At 45.4% G+C, this 16,018-nt stretch overlaps 1 protein-coding gene across 7 annotated transcripts in view; it reads right to left on the reverse strand.

The window, feature by feature from the left end:
- Positions 1 to 16,018, reverse strand: part of EPS8 (EGFR pathway substrate 8, signaling adaptor) — a 1,030,589-nt gene that overhangs the window by 222,599 nt on the left and 791,972 nt on the right. For 4 of the 7 annotated variants that reach the window (XM_078674024.1, XM_078674021.1, XM_078674022.1 and 1 more), the window contains 2 exons: positions 10,291 to 10,395; positions 5,495 to 5,628 (listed from right to left, as the gene is read on the reverse strand). In XM_078674024.1, the coding sequence (XP_078530150.1) occupies positions 5,495 to 5,628; positions 10,291 to 10,395 (239 nt within the window). The remainder of the gene's footprint in view (positions 1 to 5,494; positions 5,629 to 10,290; positions 10,396 to 16,018) is intronic. The other 3 variants (XM_078674027.1, XM_078674026.1, XM_078674025.1) reach the window with 1 other exon arrangement.

Below are 16,018 nucleotides of genomic sequence, written 5' to 3' on the forward strand. Positions count from 1 at the left end.
TTGATCTCCTCGTCCCCACTACCTGCTTAAGCAACGTTTTGGATACTGCTGGAACCCGCGCCCGCCCTTCCTTCACTTTATGGAACCTGAATGTCAGGTCAATGGTTAAACACCACCACGACATCTTTGACCTGTTAGGTAAGGAGTCTCCGGACGCTTTTTGTGTGACGGAGACCTGGCTACAGGAGTCCGACACGGCTGTGATTAACTTGGCCTTTCCGCCTGAATATTCTGTATATACTCTCAACCGAGCCTCTAGAGGAGGGGGACTTGCGCTGGCGGTCAAGTCGTGCTACCCGTGTGTCTGGCAAGGGCAAAAAATCTCTGGCTGTGAAAGTGCGCTGTTTAAAATCTCAGTCACGCCCAACTTCGCTTTCACTGGCCTTTTGATTTATCGTCCCCCTGGTAGTGTTTCGGCTTTCAGGGAGGCCCTTCCAGACGCTATCAGCACCTTGGCTGTAGGCTGTTCCAATTTCTCCATTCTTGGAGATTTAAACCTCCACTATGATAATCTGTCTTTACCGGCAGTTTTTAGCTCGGTTGCCGATCTCGAGGCGCTCCAGTTAGTCCAGCTGGTCTCGCATCCCACCCATGTTGGTGGTCACATCCTCGACCCTTTTTTTACTAACTTAGCAGAAGCCAGTGTCCTTACCCCCTCCCCCCTGGCTTGGACCGATCACTATTTGGTACGCATCCACTGTCATCTGTACGAGCCGTCCGGCAAATCTGCGGTCCGCTCAATTTCTAGACGGTGTTGGTCTAAATTAAAACTCGAGGATTTCTTCCATCTGTTATCCTCTGACCCGCTTGGTTCAGTTGACACTGTGGATGAGGGCTATGATCGTCTTTGTGAGTGGGTTACTAGGGCCCTCGACTCCCTTATTCCGATAGTTTCGTGTAAGTGTGGGTCTATGGACCCGAGTCCTTGGTACGACGACTCTTTGCGGGCACTTAAAAACATCTGTAGGCGTGCCGAGCGGGTATGGCGCAAAGCCTATGCCAGCGACAAAAAAGCTTTGTATTCTGCGGCTGTAAAAATCTACCACCGAGCAGTATGCAGAACACGTGCGGCATACTATGCCCTACAATTTCGTACCAGTACCAACCCCTCCAAAACTATTTTTAAAGCCCTGAAAGATCTTATTACCAAAAAAGTGATCGCGACTCACCAGGGTTCCATTGCCCATTGTGAGGCTTTGGCGGCTTTCTTCTTGGAAAAGGTCCATGCCATCTACAGAGCTTTTCCTATGGCTGCCCCCCCTGTTGGCGGTCCCCTTAAGCCCCTTACCTTGGATGTGTTACATTCCTTCCCGAGACTAACATCGGTGATTTTTGGTAAGCTGGCCCAACAGGTCAAGTCAGGATCCCCGGCTGATCCTCTTCGCCCGGCTTTGTTTAGCGATCTACCATCCAATGGCCTCCCACCGGTTTGCTCCCTAATTAACATCTCTTTAGCATCCGGCGTGGTTCCAGTGAAGTGGAAACAGGCGGTAGTTGTGCCCATCCTTAAGAAACCAACTTTGGATGCTGATAAACCTGTGAATTACCGCCCTATTTCCCTTCTCCCGTGGCCTGCCAAAGTTGCGGAGGCGCATGTCAACTCTGTCCTCTCTGATCATCTTCTACAAGCTAACATCTTGGACAGGACGCAGAATGGTTTTCGGGCAGGGCATAGCACAGAGACGGCTCTACTTTATATGGTAGAGCATTTGCGCTCCGTGCTTGACGCGGGTCAAACGGCGGCGCTGGTGCTATTAGATCTTAGCGCCGCCTTTGACACCGTGGCCCACCCAATCCTTCTGCAGCGCTTGGAGGAAGCGGGTGTTACCGGTCTTGCGCTCCAGTGGTTCCGATCTTTCCTTGCCAACCGTTCCTTCTGCGTGTCCGTTCCGCCCTACCAGTCCAAATTCCATCCTCTGGAACTGGGGGTCCCCCAGGGCTCCTCGCTGAGTCCCACATTATTCAACCTATATGTGAGACCGCTGGCTGAGGTTGTCAGGCATTGGGGCATGACCATGGTGTCCTATGCCGATGACACCCAGCTAGCGGTTACAATCAGCGGGGATGCAGATGTGGATGCCCCCAGATTCCAGGAGGGACTTCGGGCGGTCGCCAGCTGGATGACTTCCAACTGTCTCCAGCTGAACGCAGGTAAGACGGAGGTTATGATCTTTGGGAAGCAGACGGAACTCTGGGGCGACAGGTGGTGGCCATCGGACCTGGGCCCCACACCTATCCCGGTCGCTCAGCTGAAAAATCTTGGGGTGTGGCTCGATCCATCTCTCTCTTTTGAATGCCACACTAAGCGCACGGCGGCCTGTTGTTTTGGCATCTTGCGGGGTCTACGACCCATACTTAAATTTTTTGATGCGAGCACCAGGCAACTCGTCATTCAGGCCACCGTGATGTCACGCCTTGATTATGCCAACGCCCTACTATTGGGCTTAAATCAGGCGGAACTCACCCGCCTGCAGCGTGTACAGAACGCAGCAGCAAGAGCGGTCGTGGGCTTGCCTAGATTCTGCTCTACAACCAACACCTTGCGCACGTTGCACTGGCTTCCGATCGCTCGTAGGATCCAGTTTAAGGTCCTTTGTGTTGCTTACAAGATTATTAAGGGATCACCTGCCTTGATTCTTGCCAATCTCCTGTCCCGTTATATCCCAGACACTCATCTACTAGGAGTACAGAGGGATTTACAGGACCAGGTCGCCCTCCACTCAATCAATCGAAAAGACAACAAGACCTAGTCCGCAGGGCAATCGTTTAGTGTATATCTGTGGGTATAAGTGGATATGTCTACAGATCTTTCCACCACACCTTTGAGTTTACCAATAGGTGTATTACTCCAGATGCTTGCCAATAAGTCATAAAAGTAGCCAATCTCTGATACATCTAACTTTAGACAACACAGGACATACATTCACAAGAGAGACGACACATGAAAAAATGTGTGAATAGCTAGAAGACACCTCACGGGCGCACCACCATTGGGGCCCCTGGTTGGTACTCACCAGGGTGGCCCTGTTCTCATCATTGGTATCAACTAGCTTAACAGAAACGTGACCGACTCCCAAAGGAAAAAGACAGTGAATGGTGCAGTGGACACAAACTTATATGTGACAAGGACTAACAACGTTCAACATATAACAAAACAAATACTGAGCGCACAAGAATATGAACCTCTTTATTTGTATTCTCCTGTCCGCTAACAGTAGACACATATATAAAACAAAGAGAGAAGCGAATACTCCCTATCGATTCGCTTACAACTCGCTGCCGACATGTTTCATTGCCATGGTCAACATTCAGGCAATTTCTTCAGGGCACAGATGTTTTTTTAAAAAAAGCCACTGCCAGCAAGGTACTGTGGTTTGGGTGCTGGCTATAGCATCGACTTTCATACCGATATATTCATTAGTTTTGAAAAGTCGGGGACTCACTCCCACTCGGTAAGTGCAGTCTGTCCTCCCGTGAAAATATATCACTGGCAAAGGACTCCTCGGCGTCTCCTCAGCACCGGCTTCCGTTATATCCCAGGCCGTGCCCCAAGATCCTCCGACCTGGAACTTGCGGTTGTCCCCTGGTGTAAGCGTTGCCGGGCCGGCGGCCGTTCCTTTCAAGTGCGTGCCGCCGCGTTATGGAATTCTCTTCCCTTTGAGATTCGTGCACTCGGGGATTTGCTCTCTTTCCGGCGAGCTATAAAAACTTTTTTGTTTCCTTAGCCCCCATGTTCTTTCTTCCTTGCCTTGTTGTGTTGTGTTGCTACCTGGCGGGCGCCAGGACGCTCCTTCGCTGGAGCATTTGTGCGCCTAATAAATTAGTTTAACATAACATAACATAACCTTAACCTATTATCCCCACCACCTATACTTCAAACCCCTGATCTCATACCCTTAGCCCCAAACGCTGTACTCTATCTCAAAGCCTTTACCTTATACCCCAACTCATAAATATTAACCTATAACCTCTAATCCGTACTTTATACCTTAAACAGGCGACTCTATACTTAAACTTGATACCACAAACCCATTCACGCATAACCAGTAAACTTTAACACTATACTTGTAACTCAATTTTCCTAACACCATGTCCTTAACCCACTAACTGCTTTTACACTGTCCTTATTTCAATATAATTGGGAACAAACACTTTGGGAAATGTTTGTGTTTTAAAGTACTTATAAATGGGAAATCTTAATCCTTTGAGAAGTATTTTTAAAGTCTTGAGGAAATGCCCCTGTGCGAGAACAAAAGACTTTAGTATATTTAAAAACAAGTGCTAACTGTGTTCCCTTTTTCTACATATATGGTACAAACACGGATCATATTGATTTCTCAATATTATACCATCTTTATGAATAAGGGAAATTGACACATTTTTACTTTTAGGCTTTTAGATGATTCAACTACAATCAGAGAATAAAGGCATGCAGTACAGAGTACATACTGCAGCACTTCAGACAGCAGCTAGCGCAGAGATCGCCCTGCACAGATGCTTTACTAGAATTGACATTGCAACTGGTGGTGTAGTTTGGTTGAAGTGACCACAAATGGCAATTCCTCAATACATGGAAGGCTAGGTTCATGCTACTTTATGTACTTTCCGACCTCCTCTCCTCGCAGAGACACAATAGTTGCATCATGAGACCTGACGTAGGTATTATCTGGAAAGTAGTGTCTACAGTTGAGACCCAAAGGGTGCACCCTTCAGAGAATCTGTTATTGACAAGAGAATAAATGTTTCGTATGTAACATTTGCCAACCCGTAACTTAATTTGCATTAAATATTTTTTAAGGAAGGGATGATGAAATGGTTACAGGGGGTTTGGGCAGACTTCTCAAGTTTCAAAGGTCCATGATTAGGTAGCTCATCCAGATTGGTCTTTGTATTCTGGAACCGATTTAGTTAGGGGGATAAAATGACAAAGTCCCGGAATACAAACAAAAAAAACATGGACTGAATGAGTTTCTATCGCATGGACACAGGAAACCTGAAACCTCTGTGTGGACTCCTACAGAGCTCGGCAGTGGACCACCATCAAGGACCGAGCACCACTTGTGCCTGTGTACTAAAACGTACACATTGATGCTATTAAAACCCCCCAAACATGCTGTATGCACACCAGAAATAACAGAATCAAATAGAGTCATAAATACATTTTCAAAACGCTTTTTTAGTTTTCCGCATTTTAGTATTGATGTTCATTATTACAAATTAAAGCATGAACAACAGCAAAAGGTCATGTTTTTCCATAACTTCCTTGCTAAATTACAGTTTTTTCAAACTATTTTGCTATTTACTGTGGAATCAAAAAGTATTATAGAACGCCACTCAAGAAAGGCTTTCCATATATACGGAAGTGCATCTCTGGCTGACTTGCAATGCTGTTCTGAAAATGTATTTAGGAAAGACACCACAGCCTCCACCTCTGGCAGCAATAAAGTAGAGACAGTTACCCACAGCTCTAGACAGGCAGGTCTTTGAATGTTACCTATCTACATGACGGCTAACAGTTTGCTTAAAGGCAGCGACAGTTGCCCCATGGTCCAGCAGGGGCCCTCTTTTGTAAACTGTGTTACTGAATGCATACCCATCAGCAGGTGGATAGTCTGGTACTGTGGGTGGCTGAAAAACACAAAATATAAAGTGGATTACAAGAGGAAGCATGCTTACCAAGCCACTTTTCATTTCTAAATCACTGCATAGTTAACAACATAGGTTAGTACAAAGAAATGCACACCCATCAGGAAAACCTTGACGGTAATAGCATTATTTAAGCACAGTTATGTCCACATTCAGTTCTCCGTGTCATTAGGTTATGCACCGCTGCACAGTTCTTTATGGTGTACCACCTATATTTTACACATCATTTTATATTATTGAGGGTGTCTGGGTGCATGATAAATGTTCTGCTTTGTGGCGCTAATCTCAAGGTTGAAGTCTTCCAGTTTTCCACCAAAGTTGTGTGAATGGGTACTTCCACTACCAACAAACCATTTCCTATTCCTGTTGAGACTTGTCCCTGCCTTTATGTCAGTTAATTTTTTTTATCCAATTATTGATGTATTCTTAGGAAGACTGTATATTATAGTTAATGTGATCAATTGCTCATCTGAGTGTGTGTTTGTGTATAATGCGGTGTGAGTTGGTGTCATTGCTGCCCCATTGGTAGAGAACAGTTGGAGGATACAAATGTAGACAATAAAACAAGACGTGGAGGAGATTAGGAAACACAGATTATCAGCCTGCAAAAAGCAAAAAACACTAGTTCAAGTTCATGAATTTGTATAGCGCACTACTCACCCAGAGGGTCTCAAGGCGCTTGAAGGAGGGAGGGTGCATTACTTATCGAATAACCAAGTTTTTAGTTGCTTTCTGAAGGAGAGGTGGTTCTGTGTAAGTCGGAGGTGAGTGGGGAGAGAATTCCAGGTCTTGGCCGCTAAGTAGGAAAAGGATCTTCCTCCCATGGTGGATCTGTGGATACGCGGAACTGCGGCGAGGGCTTGATTGGATGATCGTAGTTGGCGGGTGGGTGTGTAGAAGGATAGTCGTGTGTTGAGGCATTCGGGTCCTAGGTCGTAGAGGGCCTTGTGTGCGTGGGTGAGGAGACGGAACGTTATTCTCTTGTTGACGGGGAGCCAGTGGAGATCCCTTAGGTGACTGGAGATGTGATTATGACGGGGAATGTCCAGTATGAGTCTGGCTGAGGCGTTTTGGATGCGTTGTACTTTTTTCTGTAGTTTGGCTGTGGTCCCGGCGTATAGGGTGTTTCCATAGTCCAGTCGGCTGGTGACCTGTGCGTGGGTGACTGTTTTTCTTGTTTCGGCGGGGATCCATCGGAAGATTTTTTTGAGCATGCGTAGTATGTTGAAGCATGAGGATGACACGGCGTTGACTTGTCTGGTCATCGAGAGGGAGGAGTCTAGGATGAAGCCCAGGTTACGTGCGTGATCTGTAGGAATGGGTGCTGTACCCAGGGCCGGTGGCCACCATGAGTCGTCCCAGGCAGAAGGGGATGATCCTAAGATGAGGACTTCCGTTTTGTCTGAGTTAAGTTTTAAACGGCTGTTCTTCATCTATTCGGCTACTTCTTTCATTCCTTCGTGTACATTGGTTTTGGCGGTGTTTGGGTCTTTGGTGAGGGAGAGGATCAGCTGGGTGTCGTCTGCGTAGGAGATGATGTTGAGGTTGTGTTGGCGTGCGATGGATGCGAGGGGACTCATGTATACGTTGAACAGGGTGGGGCTGAGTGAGGATCCTTGTGGTACACCACAAATGACTTCGGAGGCCTCTGATTTGAATGGGGGGAAGCGGACTCTCTGGGTTCTTCCGGTGAGGAACGAGATGATCCAATCCAAAGCTTTACCTTGTATTCCGATGTTGTTGAGGCGTTGTATGAGTGTGCTATGACATACTGTGTCGAAGGTGGCGGAGAGGTCGAGTAGGATGAGGGCAACTGTTTCTCCGTTGTCCAGTAGCGCTCGGATGTCGTCTGTGGCTGCGATGAGGGCTGTTTCGGTGCTGTGTTTGGCTCGGAAGCTGGACTGAGAAGGGTCGAGGGAATTGTTGGATTCAAGGAAGGTGGCGAGCTGAGTGTTGACGGCTTTCTCGATGACTTTGGCCGGGAAGGGGAGGAGTGAGATGGGGCGGTAGTTCTTAAGTTCAGAGGGGTCCGCTGTGGGTTTCTTCAGAAGGGCGCTGAGTTCGGCATGTTTCCAGGTTTCTGGGAAGGTGGCGGAGTTGAGGGAGCAGTTGATGACATCGCGGAGATGGGGTGCGATGATGGAGTCTGCTTTGTTGAAGATGTGGTGGGGGCATGGATCAGTTGGTGAGCCTGAGTGGGTGGAGTTCATCAGACGGATGGTGTCTTCAGTAGTGATAGGGTTCCAGGTGCAAAGGTTGTGAGAGTGCTGTTTTCGTTCGAAGGTGGGTGGTGTGGGTTGTTCTTCAGACAGGTTTTCAAAGCTGTTATGAATGTCGGCGATTTTGTTGTGGAAGGAGGAGGATAGAGAGTCGCAAAGGTCTTGGGAGGGAGTGATGTCGTTGGTGCCGGCGGTGGGGTTGGTTAATTCTTTGACGATGTTGAATAGTTCTTTGCTGTTTTGAGCGTTGTTGTCGAGTCTATCCTTGAAAGCTGATTTCTTGGTGGATCGGATCAATTGGTGGTGTTTGCGGGTGGCGTCCTTGAAGGTGGTCAGGTTGTTAGTGGTTGGGTTTTTTCTCCAGGTTTTCTCGAGGGTACGACATAACTTCTTGGATTTCTTAAGGTCATCGTTGAACCAGGGGGCCTTTTTGCTATCTTGTTTGAACTGGTGGTTTTTCAAGGGTGCTAGTTCGTTGGCGCTGTGAGTGATCCATTGTGTTAGTTTAGTGGCAGCTTGGTTTGGGTCCGATGATATGGCGGGGGGGGTTTTGGTTAAGCGATGTGAAGAGTTGGTCGGTGGTGATTTTGTTCCAGTTTTTTCGAGGAATAGGTTGTGGTGGGATGTGGGTCGTGCTCTTTTTTTAGCTGAAGTGAACGCAGCTGTGGTCCGTCCAATGGAGAGCTGTGGTGTGATCGAAGGAGATGTGTTTGCTGGAGGTGAAGATAGGGTCGAGCGTGTGTCCGGCTAAGTGGGTTGGGGTGTCGACAAGTTGTTTGAGTCCGAGATTGGCCAGGTTGTCTAGGAGGGTGGTGGTGTTGCTGTCGTTTTTCTTTTCCAGGTGGAAGTTGAGGTCACCCAATAGAATGTAGTTCTCGGAGGTGAGGGCATGTGGGCTGATAAAGTCAGTGATGTCTTCGTTGAATTGTGTGCGGGTTCCCGGTGGTCTGTAGATGAGGGTGCCTCTAAGTGTGGTCCTGGGGTCGGTGTGGATCTGGAAGTGAAGGTGTTTGGCGTTCGCGAGGTTATCGTCGGAGCTGGTCGTTATTCGGATGGTGTTCTTATGGGCGATGGCGATGCCTCCTCCTGTTTGGTTGGTGCGGTCTTTTCGGATGATCTTGTAGGTGTCCGGGATGGCTATGGCGATGTCGGGCGCTGATGAGGCGTTGATCCAGGTTTCTGTAAGGAAGGCGACGTCCGGCGATGTAGTGTCGAGTAGGTCCCAGAGTTCAGTGGCGTGTTTGTGGACCGATCGGGTGTTCAGCAGGATGCATTTCAGGTGGTTAGAGTCGGAGCTGTGTTTGGAGGAAGAGGATTTGGCGTGGGTTCTGATGCAGGCGAACTTGCAGGATTGGCATGCGAATGGTCCGTGGGTGTATCCTGGGGTAGCTACGCAGCATTGTGGGGTGCGTCCGGGGTTAATGGCAAGGAGGGTAGCAGTGTCATACGTTAAGCGAGTGGGGTGGGTAATGCGAGGACCGCGAGGGCCAGGGGGTCTGGCGCTGGGTGCGGTCCAGGCGCGGACGGGCGTAGACGGGCTTACCTTTGGCGCACCTTCGGCGCACCTTCGGCGCGACCGCTGCGCGTGGACGCTGCGCGCAAAGGCATCTGTCATATGTGGATAGTGGGGGGGGGGGGCGGGGGCGAGGGAGGAGCAGCTGGGAGGCGGGGGTGCGGGGTGGAGAGCCGAGCTGGGAGTAAACAACAAACACCAAAATGGCTGCAAGCCAAAAAAAGAAATCAAAGCAGGCAAAGCGAGTGACACAGTTAACAACAATGGCAAAGCACAGTCAGATGGTACAGCGCCACAATGACCTACAATACAGCAATGCGAGCAAGTCTGGCAATGAGCGCTGCGATGATCAATAGATTAGCAGTGTGAGCAATGCGTGGCTCTAAGCGCTACGATACCAGCCCAATGATCAGGGAGCAGCGAGGGGAGCGACCACTTCAGAGAGGCTTCGGACGGTCACAGCGCTGTAGGTGGATGGCTAGGTGGATGGGTAGGGCTAACACTCTCTGTAGGAGGGAGGAGCAGCTGGGGGTGCGGGGTGGATAGCCGAGGTGGGAGTAAACAACAAACACCAAAATGGCTGCAAGCAAAAAAAACGAAACAGGCACGATCTTCCTGAAGCGCTATGGAACTGGGCAGCACAGTCAGGCAACAGAAATCAAAGCAGGCAAAGCGAGTGACACAGTTAACAACAATGGCAAAGCACAGTCAGATGGTACAGCGCCACAATGACCTACAATACAGCAATGCGAGCAAGTCTGGCAATGAGCGCTGCGATGATCAATAGATTAGCAGTGTGAGCAATGCGTGGCTCTAAGCGCTACAATACCAGCCCAATGATCAGGGAGCAGCGAGGGGAGCGACCGCTTCAAGCATAAAGCTGGTTAAACCAAACGTTAGTACATCACAAACCTTCTGGGGAGCATCGGCTAAGGGTAACCACATAGCAGATGCAGGTAATGGAGAATGTTGCACTTTTTCAGGCTTTGCGGTTGGAATTGAGTTGTAAGGAGACACCTACAAAATGGAAAATATATTTGCCATCAGTTGTAATGAGAGTTTTTTCCACAATCACTACTTGATACATTGCTTCAGGAGTATATTCATAGCTGATGAGCACACAAAAAAGCATACTACGTAAAGAATAAATGCCATTATCATAATATATGAGAAAGTCAAGTTAAAGCTTCCTTTCCATTTTCTCTCACTAATTGCACAATTTATTGATGATGGTGGCAGAGATCCATAGGTTTACACAGTTGTACAGACCACAGTGCCCCCTTGAAATACAGAAGATAGTGGCCAAAGTAGTGAGGTAATCGCATTATAGTCTAACTTAAGGGAAGATGTTATAATAGAATGGATTTTGGAGCAGGGCAGGTGATTATGACTGTTTCAATAATACGTATTCTAGATTCTCTAGAACACAGCCTAATATTAGGCTTTCTAGATCCCAGATCCCAAGGACTTTGTTGATGTGTCCAATTGAGACAGGGAGCCAGCTGGACCTCAATACCCTGCAACCCACTGAGCAGTATTTGCGTGAGATACTTTTCAAGTAACAATCAACCTTGTGAAATATCACAAAAAGGATCAGTGGGATCTTAACCCTCTATCATGATATAAAGACACATGCAATTAAAATCATATCCTAATGCACAGAATACAAATAGTACCTATAAAAAAAAATCTAAAAGGACAGTAGGTGTACAGTTTACAAGTTACACTGTGAACAGCAAAAACTATTTCATGATATTGGTTGATCAGCGTTATATCAAGCCCACTCTCCTATCTTTGGCTTACAATAAAAAAACTCTGCACCAGAAGAAAAACCTAATTTAACTTTCAAAGACAGTTCACCCTTATAACTCGTTTGACCAATAAATTACAGTTTATTTATTTTTAAGGTTTATATAGCATGAACTAGACCCAAGGGCATCAGAGTCCTTTACAAGAGTTGAATGTGGGTGCTGCTTGCGCAAATAAAGCGCTTGCATTTCAATTATAAAATGCAAGCAAAGTTCCTAATTTTAGGCGCCAGGCAGACGTGCCTTCCCTCGGGTACTGCAGGACAAGAAGAGCTAGGGGTCATGGCCCCCACTTCCCGTTCAGCTCCACCACTTACTAGCGCTAAGCCTAATTCACAATATTTTCCAGCATCTGCAGGCGAATAGAAGAAGCATTGGTATAGCCAATAGCTCTCTCGCCTTTGGGACCTTATAAGTGTTTAGCCATGCAACAGTGGTTGCACCAAGGATATTGTCCTGGATAACTAAACACGTATAAGGTCCCAACGGTGAGACCTATTGGCTATGCCGATGCTTGTTATATTTTAGACATTTTATTCGGACGAGTGAGAGATGAGTTGGAGAGGGTGGTTTCTCTATTTTCTGACCCTCATTCTGAGTTTATTAATTTAATTTAAGGTCTGTATTGAACCATTATCTGGATCTTCTTGAATGAGTTTTAGCAGGGTAATGGTGTTCACCATAACAGCACAAGCCTGCTATTCTGGTCTCTAATGGAAGGAAGGTTGATAAGTCTCAGTAGGTGAAGGTTGAAAGTGTTTCCTGCTAGCCTTCAGCAAAAATAGGTGATGCATTTTTGCATGGTCTATCTCAATCTCCTGGAACAAAGTTCATGTCTAGCTCTTCACAGTCTATTCCTAACATGCATTCCATTATCCGGTCATTGTTAAATCTTTCAGAATAATCAACTAGCAGAAAGTGATCAAATGCCTCGAACTTATTTTCATTCTGTGAAAAAGAGCTCTTTGAATTATAATACTAAGAGAAATGAAATTAACAGCTTGTATTAAACTTTGTTCACAACTCAACAGCTATTTTAAAACAGAGGAAGCAGCTCAGGTTAAATACAGTGAATATAGTCGAGTTACTAATTATTATGTTGACATTAAACAAACATTCATTCTATATTTGTTATTCACCCATAAATGATTAACAGTTGTAACTTATTAAAAAGGGGATACCTAGAGGAGGAAAACATAACTATAACATCCATAAAAGAGGAAAAGGCAAGTATTCTACACAAATCTTAACAAAATTGAAAGAAAAACATATTTTCATTGTTAACAGTTATGAAATATTTTAAAAAGATACAAACCAGCTATGAAACACAACAGATGCAGGATAAGCTGCAGGATAATGGATGCATAAAGTCAGAGCAAATACATGGCTAAGGATAGGAATTGTGAGGCAATAAAAACAAGATAAAGACACTGAACATAATACTCAAAACCTGATAGATCCGAATCAGCAGAACAATTTTAGTGTTACAGGTCCAGGCTAACTTTGGCCTTGTGTGTTGAGGTTAGCTTGCTTAGGCTGCAGAAATCATTTTCAAAGTAATGAATAGTATTGAATCTGCTTGTTGGTTAGGGGATTACTGTATACCTCTTTAGTCAATCAATCAATCAAGATTACTTTATTCAGCATAAATACAATACCATAAAATTACAGTTAAAAGGAACATCACAAAAGGATTCAAACCGGGCTAAAATACATGGGCAATCAATTCACAAATAGGGCCACTTCTCCAGTGTCATTCTTCTTAGGGGTCATATATAAATTGTCCTGGGTTAGAGTGGGTCGGCGTGGGTGTGATGGCGGGTTACATATAAAATCGATCATATAGGTGCACGAATAATTAATTCATGTATGCTAAGAACTTGCCCACCCCCACACAGTTCATTATTAAAATTACTAACAAAGAGGTACTACAACCATGTATATTCACCCCTCGCCTCTTGTATTTCTGAGTCTCACAGCCGACCTTAAGTTTATAGTACAAAAAAGTGTTAAAACCTCTCAGGACAGTTTTGGAAACAATAGGCCACATTTGCCTGCTCGAGCCTGGCGTTCTTTAGAATGCGTTTTAAAAATAACTTCCTAGGGTGAGCATAATAGGGACATAGTAAAACAAAGTGAAGGGTATCCTGCGGAGACCGTTGGTCGGAGCCGCACGGGCCCTTCAACTCTATAGATGATGTATATCCTGCGGGAACCGCCAAAATATGATGTAGTAGGTTCAACCTGAAACGAGTCCTTATAAATCTGTCCTGTTTGTTGTGAATAAAGGACAGATAGGGTTCGATTCCCAGACAGGATTTGGTCAGCACGTGATCTCTCACCGATGGTTTAGTCAGCTCCCTGTCTTCCCTGAGAGATGCCACATGCTTTAAAAATTCAGCCTTGACATGCGCCTTGTCCCGGGGTAGCAATTTTGTCGGGTTGTTAAAATAATCCGCACATCCAAGGCCTGTTAAAGTTTGCCTCACATACTTAACCAAGGGATCTTCCAACCCCGGGCCCGGGCAATGCAGTCCATTAAGATCTGCTTACTTAGTAGGGCCTCAGGGTTGTCCACATTTTAATCCAACATGTTAGGGGTTTGAGTTGCGACCGGTCTCTAATGTAAGTAACACCCAATTCCTCGTGGATAATGTGGGAAGGTGTACTCTGGGGGACTTTCAGCAATCGCCGCAAATATTTATTCTCTTCAGTTTGTAACTGTTGTAAATCAGTAAAACCCAAGACCTCGCTGCCATATAGAACTTTGGCAAAACACATGGAACTATACAATCTCTTTAGTTAATGAATAGCTATGGCTGCTGCCTCCTTGTCGTCACAATCTCCAGCAGTGCCCAGTGTTTACTGATTTGGGGAGTAGTCCTGTACAATGCCTAATTTTGTATTTATATAATTGTCACTAGTCTATTTCCATTTACCTATCTCTCATTCGATCATTTCATCAATGGGGTTTGCAAAGGTTGTGAGGTGTGGCTATTCATTGTTTTGAGCCTTATTTAAAGAGCCACCTTTGCCCAGCCATTGATTCTCTGCCTCATTTAAAGTTTGGGTGAATTCTGTGTTTTCAGCAGCAGAGCCACCATCAGAAAAATCCTGTCTGCCTCACTAACAGTGCTGAGAATGGCTTCGTAGGGCAGCCCAGTTTACGGCATGCTTTCCAAAGCTATTTTCAAAGCCTTTTTCCTTTCTGGAAAAGATAGAGAGATAGAAGACAGATAGCGGAGTAGTAACTTTCAGAAGTTTCTGTTGATGAAAAATTGTCAGGTCGAAGGCTGAATGGTTTGGAAATGTCAAATGAACACCAAGATGATAAAATAGGGCCAAATTACATGTTACCAGTAATGTTTATTCATATATTACGGGGGTTTTGCTAAAAAAGAGCTACTTTCCCCAAATTGCAGCTAAGAGTGAGCAAACATTGGAATTAAAATGTTTATGTTTTGTTTACCGTTGTTGAATACATTTTGGCAAAATTGGAAATGGTGAATGGCAGTAGATTTATACATTTCTGTGTCAGCACCATTTACCACAAAATTATGGATTTACCACAAGTGGTGCATAATTTGTTAAATAATTTAAGACTACTAAAATCATTGCTTCTAAATCAAATAGATGAAAATGATACTGCCAGAGAATTGACACATAATTTGCGTTTTTGCTCGATAATTTAGTTAACCATGTTGCATAATCCTAGTAGCCCTGACAATGGTAAAACTCTGCACATGTTTCAGTGGCTGACATATCATGAAGATGAAATGTTATTTCACAGGAGACTGTGAAATGTTTGCCATATTTCATGGCTCCCAGTGATTATTATTTTTTTTAAAGTGACATAGTTAGAAGTTGAAATAAGAACCACTGTTTAAAAAATGAAAAACCAATGAAATTCCCCACTTATAGAGAGGGCCACTGGAAATATGCAGAAGGAGAGGGCCAAATTATGTGACCAGGGTGTGTTTTACTAAACTTTAAGTTATAGTTTAGTGAATTGAACTACAAAACCCATCCAGTCACGCACTGCTTATGACCTCAGACATTAAATCACCCTCATGACCTGTCAAATGACATCGTTGATGACATCTCAAATGTTTGATAAGGGAGATAACCGAAAATGTATGGAAATGTCATCTCATTTTAGCTTTCTAGAACAATAACCATAATTTGTACGGAAAAATGAACCAACTAATTCTCCTAATAGCTAAAGGAAACGGCTTGAAGTTAACAGTTTTATTTTGCTACATGTTGATAATGGATCTGATATTCATAACCCGGCAAACTATCGGCCCATTTCCCAACTTCCTTATTTGTCTAAGGTGCTGGAGAAATTGGTCAACAGGCAGCTCTCCAAATTCTTAGAGACCTATGATCTATTGGATAGTTCCCAGACAGGGTTCCGGGCTAACAATTGCACGGAGACAACACTCCTGGCAGTGTCAGACAATATCAGAACCAAGGTAGATCAGGGAAAGACAGTCGCCTTGATTCTACTAGACCTCTCGGCGGCATTTGACACCGTCCCACACCACAGACTCCTGGAAATCCTAGCAGCCAAGGGTATCCGGGATAAGGCATTAGGATGGTTGCAGTCTTTCATGCAAGACAGAACACAGTCAGTACGAATGGGTGATTTTGTTTCCTCTCCCCTGAACATCAAGTATGGGGTCCCACAAGGGGCCTCATTGAGCCCAACCCGATTCAATGTGTTTGTCTCCTCACTAGCAGATATAGGGAGAAAGTGGGGTGTTGGGATCTGCTCTTACGCAGACGACACCCAACTAATGATTTCATTAGATGAAGAAGACGACCCTAAG

Source organism: Lissotriton helveticus, chromosome 1_1 (genome assembly GCF_964261635.1).
Source record: "Lissotriton helveticus chromosome 1_1, aLisHel1.1, whole genome shotgun sequence".
Taxonomy (NCBI): domain Eukaryota; kingdom Metazoa; phylum Chordata; class Amphibia; order Caudata; family Salamandridae; genus Lissotriton; species Lissotriton helveticus.